This window comes from Erythrolamprus reginae, chromosome 4 (genome assembly GCF_031021105.1).
Source record: "Erythrolamprus reginae isolate rEryReg1 chromosome 4, rEryReg1.hap1, whole genome shotgun sequence".
NCBI classification, from domain to species: Eukaryota; Metazoa; Chordata; class Lepidosauria; order Squamata; family Dipsadidae; genus Erythrolamprus; species Erythrolamprus reginae.
This window is the reverse complement of record NC_091953.1, coordinates 113,046,423-113,061,781: the sequence shown is the minus strand read 5'-3', so window position 1 is coordinate 113,061,781 and position 15,359 is coordinate 113,046,423. Positions and strand designations below refer to the sequence as shown.

The following is a 15,359-nucleotide window of genomic DNA, read 5'->3' as shown; positions in this document are numbered from 1 at the left end:
ACAATTTGAAATATGCTTCTGCCTGCGAGGAAGATGAGACGAGCACTGATCTTTGCCTCATCTCCTTGCAGGAAAGAGTGTGCTTCAAAAACTACCAGAGGCAGAGCATCTTGCTGGAGTCCGTTTAGCTCCAGTTCCAGCTCCAGGTGTTGCTATAGAGCGAGAAGTACACTTGCAGAGCAGCCATTGCCCTGGCTCGGGTTTGGTAGCTGCAGAGCCGGTGTTTTGGCGATAGAAAGAAAGTGGGAGATAGAGACAGAAAGAAAGAAAGAAAGAAAGAAAAAGAAAGAAAGAAAGAAAGAGAAGGAAGGAAGGGAAGGAAGGAAGAAAGGAAGAGAAAGAAAGAAAGAAAAGGAAGGAAGGAAGGAAGGAAAGGAAGGAAGGAAGAAAGAAACAGAAGGAAGGAAGGGAAGGAAGGAAGGAAGAGAAAGAAAGAAAGAGAAGGAAGGAAGGAAGAAAGGAAGAGAAAGAAAGAAAGAAAGAAAGAGAAGGAAGGAAGGAAGGAAAGGAAGAAAGAAAGAAACAGAAGGAAGGAAGGGAGGGAAGGAAGGAAGGAAGAGAAAGAAAGAAAGAAAGAGAAAGGAGGAAGGAAGGAAGGGAAGGAAGAAAGAAATAAAGAAAGAGAAGGAAGGAAGGAAGGAAGAAAGAAAGAAAAAAAGAAAGAAAGAGAAAGAAAGAAAGAAAGAGAAGGAAGGAAGGGAAGGAAGGAAGAAAGAAAAAAAGAGAAAGAAAGAAAGAGAAAGAAAGAAAGAAAGAAAGAAAGAGAAGGAAGGAAGGGAAGGAAGAAAGAAAGAAATAAAGAGAAAGAAAGAAAGAAAGAGAAGGAAGGAAGGGAGGGAAGAAAGGAAGGAAGAAAGAAAGGAAGGAAGAAAGAAAGAAAGAAAGAAAGAAAGAAAGAAAGACTTCATCTTCTTTCTTTTGGCTTCATGCAAGGAAAACAGCAGAACTCTTTCTTTCTCTCCCCCAAGCTCCAGCTCTGTGGCTTCCAAACCCCAGCCAGGGCAGAGTGCGCTTCCCACTCTATGGTGCCGGTCATTGCAGGTCTCCCCTTCCCCATCTGCTCCACTCCAATTTCCCTGCGGTCCCCCCACCTGAGCGCTGACTGACCAGAGTGCCCTGCCCAATGCCCTGGAAGCCCCCCCCATCTTGGGAGTCACCGGATGGCGATTGAGCCAGACTCTTCCTGGGGAGGGCAGCCTCGCTGGATCCCTGCCTGCATTCCCTTCCTCCTACAGGCCCTGCTTGCTTTTCCCAGGCGTCCAACAGCCACGCGGAGAGCAGCCCTGACAGAAGCAGATTTTCCAAATGCAGTAAGTAAGGTTGAATGTGTATAGTTTTAGAAGACGGGTGTGTGTGTGTGTGTGTGTGTGTACATTCACATACAGTTTATATAGTAGATAATGTATATTTTTATGTGCCTGTGTGTAATATGTGTGTATATATAGGATTATTATTATTATTATTATTATTATTATTATTATTATTATTATTATTTATTAGATTTGTATGCCGCCCCTTTCGGTAGACTCGGGGCGGCTCACAACACAATAAAACAGTTCATGACAAAAATCTAATAATTTACAATTTAAAATATTTTAAAAACCCCATTATTTAAGCAAACATACATACAAGCATACCATACATAAATTGTATAGGCCCAGGGGAGATGTCTCAGTTCCCCCATGCCTGACGACAAAGGTGAGTTTTAAGGAGTTTACGAAAGGCAAGGAGGGTAGGGGCAGTTCTAATCTCTGGGAGGAGCTGGTTCCAGAGAGTCGGGGCCCCCACAGAGAAGGCTCTTCCCCTGGGACCCGCCAACCAGCATTGTTTAGTTGACAGGACCCGGAGAAGGCCCACTCTGTGGGACCTAATCGGTCGCTGGGATTCGTGCGGCAGAAGGTGGTCTCGGAGATATTCTGGTCCAATGCCATGAAGGGCTTTAAAGGTCATAACCAACACTTTAAATTAAATAGTATATTTTGGATGTTCAGAAGTAATAAATAGATAGGGAAATTGTATCTCATTGAGGCCCTTTGAGCTGAGGAGAGGCAAGGCGCCCTAACCCTAAACCTTGACGTGAGTGATGTCAAGTTGGCCACGCCCACCCAGTCACATGCCCACCCAGTCATGTGACCACCAAGCCACCTCCATCCAGTCGCATGACCACAAAGCTATTCCCGCCCAGTCACATGACTGCCAAACCACTCCCACAAAATTAACCCACACCCACAAAACTAAGCCATGCCCACAGAGTGGTAGTAAAAAAAATTGGAATCCACCTTTGATCTCAAATATTAGAACAATGCTATCCTGTTACCCCATTCTTTCTTTTCATTAGACTAGACATATCTTATTTCTGTAACTAGTTTTTGTTTATTTTAGTCTTCAAAACTACTTAGAACCTGGGCCTCTTTTTTGACAAATCACATTTTTTTTTAAAGTGATTTTACATTTAAAAAATCACATGCAGCCACACACATACACACGCACTTTATAATAAATAAAGAACAAAAGAATAGATATGCTGTGATGATGCGTGACATTCATACAAATTATAATCAAATTCCACAATGCTGTTTTGCCTGCCCCAATTTCCCAAAACATTTGAAGGACAGATGCAACTCTGTATTTTTAGGTTAAGTGTCTCCACTAAGTAGATGAAATATTATAAAAGACTGGATTTATTCTACAAAAAATAAAAGTATCTTTTCATCTTCTACCTCATCTTAGACGATGGTAGAATATTAATGACTGGGAGAGCCAGTGTTAACAAGGTCAGCCAATGAATAAGCATAGCAACTAAGTCAGCCAGTTTAACACTTCTGAGTCTGTGCAGAGAATCAAAACTGAAAACCTAAGATTAAATCGTGGCGTGGCTCAGTCCACTCTGTGCCATTCTACTCTCTCTGAACTCTGAACAGAAAGCTTGACCACTGCTCAAAATGAAACTGTTTGCAACTGTTGCTACATTGAAGAAATAATCTACTTGTGGTATTGTGTGTGTGTGTGTGTGTGTGTGTAAGTAACATATTTTTGCTGATAATGAAAATAAAGGGAGACTAATATAGATCTATTTCAACCTAGCCTTCTGCCACACGAATCCCAGCGTCCAGTGAGGTCCCACAGAGTTGGTCTCCTCAGGGTCCCATTGACCAAACAATGTCAGTTGGCAGGATCTAAGGGAAGAGCCTTCTCTGTAGGGGGCCCAGCCCTCTGGAATAAGCTCCCCTGGAGATTCGCACTGCCCCCACACTCCTTGCCTTGCAAAGGAGTTTAAAAACTCATCTTTGTTGCCAGGCCTGGGGTAATTAGATCTTCCCCCTGACCAAAAAATGTTTTTAGCGTAAGTTATTGAGTGAATATTAATGAATGTTTTTAAAAATGTTTTAGAATTTTTTTAAAAAAAATTAATTGTATTAATTGTATCGTTATGTCTATTATATATGCTGTGAGCTGCCCCGAGTCCTCAGAGAGGGGCAGCATACAAATCCAATTAAATAAATAATAAAACAAATAAATTTAGCTCTCATCAGCTATCCATACCCTTTACCAGGATTTGAACCTGGGCAGTGTTGTGAGTGGTCCACGTCCGGCTCAGGTGGTCATGGATTTCAAGGCCCAGGAGATGGAGTACTGGCATCGCAGGCCAGTGTTCTTGCCATCTGAGTCTGAGAGAGTGACGTGGAATTGGAGAAACCATCAGAGACTGTAGCACCCCCAGTTATGGGACTTAGTGAGTCAGATGACGATGGGGAATCAGAGGAGGAGCCCACACCCTTCCCTCCGTTAGATGCAAGAGTCAGGAGAATGTGGTCTAGGCGGGAATATCTGAAAAGAAGGGGTTCTTGGCATGAATAGATCTATGGGTCACTTGGCCATGCCTTGCCAATATTTAAGGGATAGTGTGAGGAAAAGAGGGTGTGGTGAACAATAGTTATCATCAGGGCGTTCATGACTTTGGAGCAGAGCAGAATTTCTGCTTTCACAGGTTCCTGCTTCTTGCCTGCTTCCAGCTTTTCTGAGTTTTCACTGAACTGTAAGTTAGTCAAGCTGTCAGAAACATTCCAAGGACTGTGATTAATGACCCTGGGCTTGCAACCCAGATTCTCTTATCTCTGCTTATTAACCGGAAATGCTTCCAGCATGAATTCTTTAGGTCCCACAGAGTTGGCCTTCTCCGGGTCCCGTCGACTAAACAATGTCGTTTGGCGGGTCCCAGGGGAAGAGCCTTCTCTGTGGTGGCCCTGACTCTCTGGAACCAGCTCCCCCCGGAGATTAGAACTGCCCCCACCCTCCTTGCCTTCTGTAAACTCCTTAAAACCCACCTTTGCTCCCAGGCATGGGAGAATTGGGACACCACCCCCAGGCCTGTACAATTTATGTATGGTATGTTTGTATGTATGTCTGATTAATAATGGGGTTTTAAAAATGTTTTTAAATTATTAGATTTGTTATGAATTGTGAGCCTCCCCAAGTCTGCGAAGAGGGGCGGCAATCAAATCAAATCAAATCAAATCAAACATAGATAGATAGATAGACAGACAGACAGACAGACAGACAGACAGACAGACAGACAGACAGACAGGCAAGCAAACAAACAAACAAACAAACAAACAAACAAACAAATAAAAATTATTGCCTGGATTTGTGTTCACCAATAATACTTTTGCAATGATCAATGTCTGAAAAGTGTGTGTGTGTGGCTTTTATTGCTGATCGGATCCACCCAGAAATTATATAGTTATGTTTATAAAGAAGTTAATGAATCAATCTGAATCGGTTATCTGTGTGTGCTTTTGGAAATGAATTTTTCTGCAACAAACTGTAATAGAAAATTCTTTCTTCTCGCCTGAATTCAAGGCATGACCCTGAGCCCTATTGTTGCAAATGCAACTGATCTTCAAAGACTAGGACCAAAATGTAATTTATAATGAAAGCTGATGATTACTACATGCTAACTTATGCGACCTCTAAAATAAAGGAACTGAGTGAATTTTGATGAATATGAATTGCACAAACAATGGAAGAGAAGGTGGGTGGGTGGTGGACAAGAACTTTTCCCGTTCTGCTCAAAAGCAAAATTCCTTCTTCGAAGTTTAGCAATTGTAGAGTCGCCTGCTGCTAGTAGCACTTAAAGCCTACTGCTAAAATATATCCCATAATACACAATGGCCCCATATTGATATATACACCCACAAGGATATCACCAAATGGAGTGGCATGCTGTTGGTAAACAGTTCCTGGGGGCAAAACTTTGCGATGCAATGTGGAGTATTTTGCCACAAGAACATTCTGTAATATAAACATTTTGAAAAGCTTTTTTTAAAAACAACAATGGATTACCAAAAGAAAGTACCCCAAGATGTAAAGCACAAGTTGTACTTTTTTTCTTTTTAAATAACAGGGCCAATTGAAGCATCACTCAGTCGCCCACGTACTTACCCTTTCCTGAGCATAATATGCCGTCGGCTGATTCACAAAAACTTCTGCTCTCCTCTTCGGCCATGTTACATTTCCTTGGGTGTTGACACAATTTTCCAAACCATCCATCCTTGCAAATGCAACGACCACAGGAACAGGTCCCTTGATCTAGATTAAAAGGAGAATTCCCTAAGCAGGGACTTTAACATGCAGAGGAGTTTATTCCCTTTGTCTTTTCCGAGGGGCTCATGAATGTGCAACTATTTCTACTTCGTACTAAGAATAATAATAATAATAATAATAATAATAATAATAATAATAATAATAATAATAATAATAACAACAACAACAACAATAATAATAATAACAATAATAATAATGTTCTGTCGGGCTCTCTGGTAGAATCCTCCCCAAAATTCACAGGTACAAATTTCAGACACACACACGTTTGAAAATTCAAAACAATGTTCTTTATAATGAAAATTCACTTAAACCAAGCCCTCTTTTGGTATAGCAAAGAGCATTTGTCTCCAAACAAACCGGTAATTTGTACAAGTCCCTTATCAGTTCTGTGATACTTAGCTTGCAGCTGTGAGGCAATTCACAGTCCTTCTTCTTTCACAAAGTGAAACACACTTTGCCCTGGTTTAGTTTCAAAACGGGGAAAAATCAGCACACAAAAGGTCAAAGACAGTAAAGCAGTCACACAACGATCAGATAATCCTCCACAATGGCCAAACCCACAGGCTGCTATTTATAGCAGCCTCACTAATTACCACAGCCCCACCCAACTACAGGTGGCCTCATTTTCTTTGATAATAATCTCTCAGTTGTTGCTGCCTATGCATCGCTCTCCGCATGCATTGCTGTATCATTAACTTTTGTTCTGAATCCAAGGAGGAGCTAGATAATTGATCTCCTTCTGAGCAGTCACTCATGTCTTCTTGGTCAGAGGAGCCTTCATCAGCAGATTCCACCGGGAGCAAAACAGGCCTGCAGCATGTGGATGTCTCCCCCACATCCACAGTCCTTGGGGAAGGAGCCGGGCCAGAGCTAACCACAACATCAAATAATAATAATAATAATAATAATAATAATAATAATAATAATAATAATAATTTATTAGACTTTTATGCCGCTCCTCTCCGAAGATTCAGGGCGGCTCAAAACAGCAATAAAACAGTACAATACAAATCTAATAGTTAAAAACTATAACTAAAAGCCCGCTATCTTAAAAAATAATCAACATTATACAATCACAACCACACATAATTCTTAACAGTCAAAAAAGGGGATACATTAGTTGTCCCATGCCTGGCGACATAGATAGGTCTTCAGGGTCTTGCGGAAGGCGAGGAGGGTGGGGGCCATTTGAATCTCTGGGGGAAGTTGATTCCAGAGGGCCAGGGCCACCACAGAGAAAGCTCTTACCCTAGGTCCCACCAGACGACATTGTTTAGTCGACGGGACCCAGAGAAGGCCAACTCTGTGGGACTTAATCGGCCACTGGGATTCATGCGGCAGAAGATGGTCCCATAGATATTCTGTTCCGATGCCATGTAGGGCCTTATAGGTCATCACCAACACTTTGAATTGTGTCCGGAAACTAATCAGCAACCAATGCAGGCCGCGGAGTGTTGACGAAACATGGGCATATCTGGAAAGGCCCATGACTGTTCGCGCAGCCGCATTCTGCATGATCTGAAGTTTCCAAACACTCTTCAGAGGTAGCCCCATGTAAAGAGCGAGGAAGATGAAATGAGCAATGTCTACATTTAGCCTCTCCTGGGCCCTGGAGGCCCATTCCCCCTCCCCCCGAGCATCTGTGTGGACCCTCCACTTACCGGGAATCCAAAACGGGCTGCGTGGAGACTCCTGGGAGGGCAGGTCAATGTTTGTGGAGTCAGCCAGTAGTTTCAACTTAAAATTAACAACCGGTTTGCCCAAACCGGTCTGAACTGGCTATATCCCACCCCTGATAATGGTCTTATCTCCAAGTAGGTGCTTGAGCCAAATCAAAATCGTTGCAACTGCATGTAAGTAACAGAATTTGCAACAATCTGCAAAGGGAAAATATCCTGTCTCTCTTGCCAGTTTCAGAAAAGGCAGCATTCGGCAGATGCAAGGATCTCTATTCCAAGGAAGCAGGGTATTTTGGCCTGTTTTACAATGCATTTCTAATTCTTGCATTGTGTCAAAATGGAAGATGATTGCAGCCTGGAATGGAGAATAACAGCCGAACAGGAAAAATCTGAAATCTATTCCCTTGCCCCTTCAAGATGCATTAAGATGGATAATGGATGGGGAGATTTCAATTTAGCCACATGATGCAAGGCCTTATCATACTCCTCCTCCTCTACGCTACTTAAAATGGACTTGTTTACTGAAACAAAGGGCTCTTACAAATACAAGAATCAGATCCTTCCATATCTCTATAATGCCATGGATCTCCCAGTGGTTTTGGCACTTGACCTGATTAATTTTAGTGGTTAATTGCCTCAGCTATTCCACATAGAATGCAATGAAGATAGATCTGTGCTATTTTTTTCTCTCCCTAACTATGCAGTACACAGCTAACAACCCACAGCTAACATTGGAACACCATCTTTCGGCTGTGGCGAGGAGGGCGTTTGTTCAGGTTCACCTGGTGCACCAGTTGCAGCCCTACTTGGACAGGGAGTCATTACTCACAGTCTCTCATGCCCTCATCACCTCGAGTTTCAACTACTGCAACGCTCTCTACATGGGGCTACCTTTGAAAAGTGTTTGGAAACTTTAGATCGTGCAGAATGCGGCCGCGAGAGCTATCGTGCAGCTTCCTAGATTCGCCCACGTTTCTACAACACTCCATGGTCTGCACTGGCTGTTGATCGGTTTCAGGTCACAATTCAAAGTGTTGAAGCCCTTTAAAGCCCTTCATGGCATTGAACCAGAATACCTCTGGAACTGCCTTCTACAGCACAAATCCCAGCAGCCAATAAGGTCCCACAGAGTTGGCCTTCTCTGGGTCCCGTCGACCAAACTATTTGACAGGCCCCAGGGGAACTATTTGACAGGCCCCAGGGGAAGAGCCTTCTCTGTGGCAGCCCCAGCCCTCTGGAATCAACTCCCCCCAGAGATTAGAACGTCCCCCACCCTCCTTGTCTTTTGCAAGTTACTCAAGACCCACCTATATCGCCAGGCATGGGGGAATTAACATATTTCCCCCAGGCTTTCTTATATTTTATTTTTGGTATGTATGTGTTGTATGGTTTTTAAATTGTTGGGGTTTTTTAATGTAATTTTATTATTAGATTTGTTCCATTGTTATACTGTTTTTATTGTTGTTGTGAGCCGTCCCGAGTCTTCGGAGAGGGGCAGCATACAAATCTAATAAATTGAATTGAATTGAATTCCTCCTGAGGGGAAATTTCTACCATGTCATAGTTTGCAGTTCCAGGGATATCCTTTCTATTCTTAAGCGAAAACACCATCAATTCTTGCTAGCATTCCTCTTTTGTAGGCAATCAGTAGGGAGCTTTCAGGTTGTTGTTTATTGTTCTTTCAGCAGAGAAAACAATGCAGCGAGGGAGGAAAAAGCAAGGGAGAAGAATCTCATTAATTGCCATTTTTAGACCGTCCTCCCCACCCCCCACCCCCAATTTCTCTCTTGAGGGATTAGCCAGTAGAGAACCAAGAACAGAAAATACAAGGGAAGTGATACGGCACGGCAAAGACGCTGCTTTTACAGTTCTTTTAATAGCATTTCACACTGGCTCATGTAATCTCAGACATTAACATTAACACCCTTGAAAATGTCCAAAGATACTTCACCAGAAGAGCCCTTCACTCCTCCACTCGAAACAGAATGCCCTATGAGACTAGACTTTCAATCCTGGGCCTAGAAAGCCTAGAACTAAGATGCCTTAAACAAGATCTAAGTATTGCCCACAAGATCATATGCTGCAACGTCCTGCCAGTCGGTGACTACTTCAGCTTCAACCACAACAACACAAGAGCACACAACACATTTAAACTTAATATTAACCACTCCAAACTTGACTGTAAAAAATATGACTTCAGTAACCGAGTTGTCGAAGCGTGGAACTCATAGTATCATCCCCAAACCCCCAACACTTTACCCTTGGATTATCTACGATTGACCTATCCAGATTCTTAAGAGGTCAGTAAGGGGCGAGTACAAGTGCACTAGAGTGCCTTCCGTCCCCTGTCCTATTGCTCTCCTATATCTCCTATACCTTTCTTCTATTCCTATATCTCTTCTTCTATTCTTTCATTGATACGTTCTATTACTATATCTTCTTTTCTATTATTTCTTAGATATATTTTACTATGAGTATTTCCTCCATAACCTTCATCATGTATTTTACTATGTGTATATAGATATATGCCCACTAAAACCCTCATTGTGTATTGGACAAAATAAATAAATAAATAAAATAAATAGATAAACAAACAGTTCTTTTAATAGCATTTCCACACATGGCTCATGTGATCAGGAAGGAGAAGGTAGGGGGCTTAGGAATGGAGCTGGTAGCAGTCTTCTGAGTTGAGGTCAATTGTTTCTCTCCTCTGGAAGCAATGCTTTTGTTAGATTGTTTTTCTTCCAGATCCAGACCACTTTCACACTTGACTTTCCTTTCTTCCATTCTCCCACTAAACCAATTTTGGCCCTACTCTATTCTGTTTCCAGGGGGTTTGCCTGCTGAAAAACAAATAGGCAGTCTTGAGCCTTCTGTCCAGCTGTCCATCAACAGAATAACTTTCTGAAGATCAAAGAGAATGGGTTTACAATTTTATAATAATAATAATAATAATAATAATAATAATAATAATAATAATAATAATAATTTATTTGATTTGTATGCCTCCCCTCTTTGGTCCAGTGAAAGAAATTGGCAAGAGAAAAGTCAGGTTCAAAGGTAGGTCAGATCCAGAGAGGAACTAGGAAGAAAACACATCCAGAAATTCATCCACATTGCTGCCCTATTGGAAAGACACTTGGACAAGGTGTCTCTTAGGACTCTGTCCATAACTGTTGGGTTGGCAATATATTAGCTGTAGGTGTTGCAGATTGACACAAGAGGGAGCTAGAGTTTATAGCTTATTTCTCCAAGTCACCCTTTCTGTTTCTTTTTGTCTGGCTACTCACTGTTAATGGCTACTTACTGTATGTAAGCTCTGCAATATCTCTGCAATTTCTCTGTATTGTAGTTACATATTATAGCTAAAATGTGTTTAGGCTTGATACCGTGTTTCCCCGAAAGTAAGACAGTGTCTTACTTTCTTTTTATCCCCAAAAGCCCCACTACGTCTTACTTTCGGGGTATGTCTTACATTGGAAAAAAATTGAAAGGGTCGCGTTCCCGAAGGCATCTCCCCAGGCAGCTGTGGGACAGGAGCCTCGTGAGCCCTTTTCCAAGTTCAACCTCAGGGCTCCAAGCGGCGTGCACGCATGGAGCCACAGACGCGTGTCGGGGAAGCGTGTGTCTGGAGGGGAGGAGCCGCTCTGCGCAGTTGGGCAGCCCCACCTGCCTGCCAGAAAGGAGGCGGGTGAAGGAGGGCGCAGCTCCGGCTGCTCGCCTCAGAGCTGGTCGGCCTCGCTGGCCGCTTGCAGCCGAGCCTCGGCAGGACTCGGTTGCTGGGACGAGCGCCTTCGCTGCAAGCCGCCGCCCGCTCGGCTCGCTTCGGACCAGCGCCGTCCTTCGCTTTGCCAAGCCGGGGAAGAGGCGGTGGCGCCGCGGCGAGGCGAAGGCGAGGGGCGCGCGGGGAGCTTGGAAGCGACGTCATCGTGCTCCCCCACCCGTGTTTCCCCGAAAGTAAGACATGTGTCTTACTTTCGGGGTATGGCTTATATTAGCCGACCCCCCTGAAACCCCTGATACGTCTTACAATCGGGGGTGTCTTACTATCGGGGAAACAGGGTATCTTTGTTTACTGATTATGACAAAGACAACTGGTAAGAAAGACTATGTACTTGGTAATATTTGGATTGTTCTTCTGACTTATTATGTGTATGACCTTAGACTGTTTATCTGAATATGTTATTAGATTAGATTTATTGGATTTATATGCCGCCCCTCTCCGCAAACTCAAAGTAAACGTTAATTCAAGTTACTATATCTGTGTGTGGCTGATTAGTTATTCACAACTAATCTGAATCTGTGTGTGCATAACTTTGGTAAACAAGGATTACTCTGCTCATACATTAACAGCATCATCTAATCTATTTTAAGACCCATCCTTCCTCCCTCCTGGCAGAGTAAGCTAGGAAGGAGCATGTGCTTCTGCCTTGTGCTTCTCAGGGTACACATACCTACAAATGTACCCAGTCACAATACAAGGGAAACCCAGAAAGAAATACAAACATACAGATGTATAGGTTATGACCTATAAAGCCCTTGGCACCGGACCAGAATATCTTCGGGACCGCCTTCTGCCGCACGAATCCCAGCGACCGGTTAGGTCCCACAGAGTCGGCCTTCTTCGGGTCCCGTCGCCTAAACAATGTCGTCTGGCAGGACCCAGGGGAAGAGCCTACTCTGTGGTGGCTCTGACCCTCTGGAACCAGCTCCCCCCTGAGATTAGGATTGCCTCCACCCTCCTTGCCTTTCATAAACTCCTTAGAAACATAGAAACATAGAAGTCTGACGGCAGAAAAAGACCTCATGGTCCATCTAGTCTGCCCTTATACTATTTTCTGTATTTTATCTTAGGATGGATATATGTTTATCCCAGGCATGTTTAAATTCAGTTACTGTGGATTTATCTACCACGTCTGCTGGAAGTTTGTTCCAAGGATCTACTACTCTTTCAGTAAAATAATATTTTCTCATGTTGCTTTTGATCTTTCCCCCAACTAACTTCAGATTGTGTCCCCTTGTTCTTGTGTTCACTTTCCTATTAAAAACACTTCCCTCCTGGACCTTATTTAAACCCTTTAATATATTTAAATGTTTCGATCATGTCCCCCCCTTTTCCTTCTGTCCTCCAGACTATAAAACCCACCTCCTTAAAACCCACCTCTGCCGTCAGGCATGGGGGAACTGAAACATCTCCCCCTTGCCCATGTTGTTTTGGTGTTTGATTGATTGTGTGCTTGTTCTTTATATATATTGGGGTTGTTTTATGAATTTCTTAACTTAAAATTGTAATTGGATTGGTGGGTATTGGATTTGTCACTATGTACTGTTTTTGCCATTGTTGTGAGCCACCCCGAGTTTGCGGAGAGGGGCGGCATATAAATCCAATAAATCTAATCTAATCTAATCTAATCTAATCTATGTTTTCTTTGATCTGTTGTGAGTCGCCCCGAGTCCTCGGAGAGGGGCGGCATACAAATCCAATTAATAAAATAAATAAATAAATAAATAAATAAATAAATAAATATCTCATCTTAGTTCATTATACAGAAGTAAATGTAGACACTTCCTATGGCCATTGTTGGTAAAAAGGATTGAAACATTTTGAGGAGTCACATTCTACATGTTCTCTCTAAGTTGTACTCATCTTAAATGAGTTCATCAGCTATAGTTCTTATTTTGATGAATATATTTATTTATTTATTTATTTATTTATTTAGTTAGTTAGTTAGTTAGTCAGTCCAATAAATAATACACATTGAAGAGAATAGATATGTAGTAATATAAATAAAGAAAAGAATAGAAGAAAATATATAAAAGTATAGGTGAACATATTTGAAAGGAAGAAAAGATAAATGAGATAAGGAGAGACAATTGGACAGGGGACGGAAGGCACACTGGTGCACTTATGCACGCCCCTTACTGACCTCTAAGGAAACTGTAGAGGTCAATTGTGGATAGTCTAAGGGAAAAATGTTGGGGGTTAGGGGTTGACACTACTGAGTCAGGTAATGAGTTCCACGCTTCGACAACTCGGTTGCTGAAGTCATATTTTTTACAGTCAAGTTTGGAGTGGTTAATATTAAGTTTGAATCTGTTGCGTGCTCTTGTGTTGCTGCGATTGAAGCCGAAGTAGTCATTGACAGGTAGAACGTTGCAGCATATGATCTTGCGGGCAATACTTCGATCGTGTTTTAGGCTTTGATGATTTATATCTTAGAAATCCCCTATGAAATAGCGCTTATGGGGCTGCCCTTGAGAATGCATTTCATAATACTAATGTTTTAAAAAACAATCTAGAATGATTTATTTCCAGTCTGTTTTTCCCCCATGAGCTCATGGCGCAATATAGAGAGAATCTCCCCCTTCAATTCTTCTACCATTCTAATAACACTAGGTGGAACTAAGAGAGACGGGTAAACAAAGTCACCCAATTTGGACCTGCCTGAGTCACGCAACTACAATGCACTTATTAGTTCCTGAGAGCAGAATTGCAACATTTCCCTGGGTATAAGTGGTCTTTTTGCGTAGGTAAAGGTGATTATACAAGGTGAAGCTCAACTCTAGTCCCAGCTGTGAAATACAGTGTGTGCTCTCAAAAAAGTCTACTTTGGTTTTGTTTCAGTGCCGGACAAAGATCCTTTTCTTCTTTCCTATCTTTTATCCTCTTTATATTTCTGATGTGCTTTTGTTTATTTTTAGATTTTCTTGTGATGCTTCTTTTAGCGTTTCTTTTAATTGGCTCTTGTTTTAACTGGCTCTAGCGGGTTGTTTTCCATTCTAGCTACACGGACTTTATTGATGTTTCATTCTATGTCATCTTAAAAGTGATTAGCTAACTAGGCAATTATTAAGTCTCAAAAAGTATCTGAAAAAAACACGTGACAAGTCAGCTCAGGTAAAGCATATTCTAAATGCTGAAAGGACAGTTTACATTGTCAAGCATATTATTTAACTACCCTATATTATTTCCTACCATGGCAAGCTTTCTTTCCCGCTGTGTTCTCCTGGGACATTTTACTTCTTTGAGGAATTTGAATAACGCAGCACATTTTTCTGCATTCACCTCATGAAGGAGAAGGAGAAAGCTACAAGATGAAGTAATTTCCATTTCAATCAAGGGCACCAATTTAAGTGTGATAAACTTCTGAATATGATCAGAACAGAACAAGGCATGTAGACAAAAGATTTAAGTGCCAAAGCCCACTGCAACAATATAGCCAAGAAGGCTTCAAGAGTTGTAAACCTAATCCTACGTAGCTTCTGCTCTGGCAATCTCACACTACTTAACAGAGCTTACAAAACTTTTGCCATACCCATCCTCGAATACAGCTCATCTGTTTGGAACCCATATCGAATCTCAGACATTAACACCCTTGAAAATGTCCAAAGATACTTCACCAGAAGAGCCCTTCACTCCTCCACTCGAAATAGAATACACCATGAGACTAGACTTTCAATCCTGGGCCTAGAAAGTTTAGAACTAAGACGCCTTAAACAAGATCTAAGTATTGCCCACAAGATCATATGCTGCAATGTTCTGCCTGTCGGCGACTACTTCAGCTTCAACCACAACAACACAAGAGCACACAACAGATTTAAACTTAATATTAACCGCTCCAAACTTGACTGTAAAAAAATATGACTTCAGTAACCGAGTTGTCGAAGCGTGGAACTCATTACTGGATTCCATAGTGTCATCCCCAAACCCCCAACACTTTACCCTTAGATTATCTACGGTTGACCTATCCAGATTCCTAAGAGGTCAGTAAGGGGTGAGTACAAGTGCACTAGCGTGTCTTCCGTTCCCTGTCCTATTGCTCTCCTATATCTCCTACACCTTTCTTCTATTCCTATATCTCTTCTTCTATTCTTTCATTGATATGTTCTATTCCTATATCTTCTTTTCTATTATTTCTTAGATATATTTTACTATGAGTATCTCCTCTATAACCTTCATCATGTATTTTACTATGTGCATATAGATATACAGTACAGTGATCCCCCGTTTATTGCGTCCCCAACCATTGCGAATAGGGTACTTCGCTATTTTTCAACCCGGAAGTCAAAAATACC

General features: G+C 42.0%; 1 protein-coding gene across 2 annotated transcripts in view; it reads right to left on the bottom strand.

Moving 5' to 3' along the window:
• ITGBL1 (integrin subunit beta like 1) overlaps window positions 1-15,359 on the bottom strand; it is a 223,625-nt gene that overhangs the window by 18,389 nt on the left and 189,877 nt on the right. For both annotated transcript variants that reach the window (XM_070751236.1, XM_070751238.1), the window contains one exon: window positions 5,443-5,589. In XM_070751236.1, coding sequence (XP_070607337.1) covers window positions 5,443-5,589 — 147 coding nt within the window. The remainder of the gene's footprint in view (window positions 1-5,442; window positions 5,590-15,359) is intronic.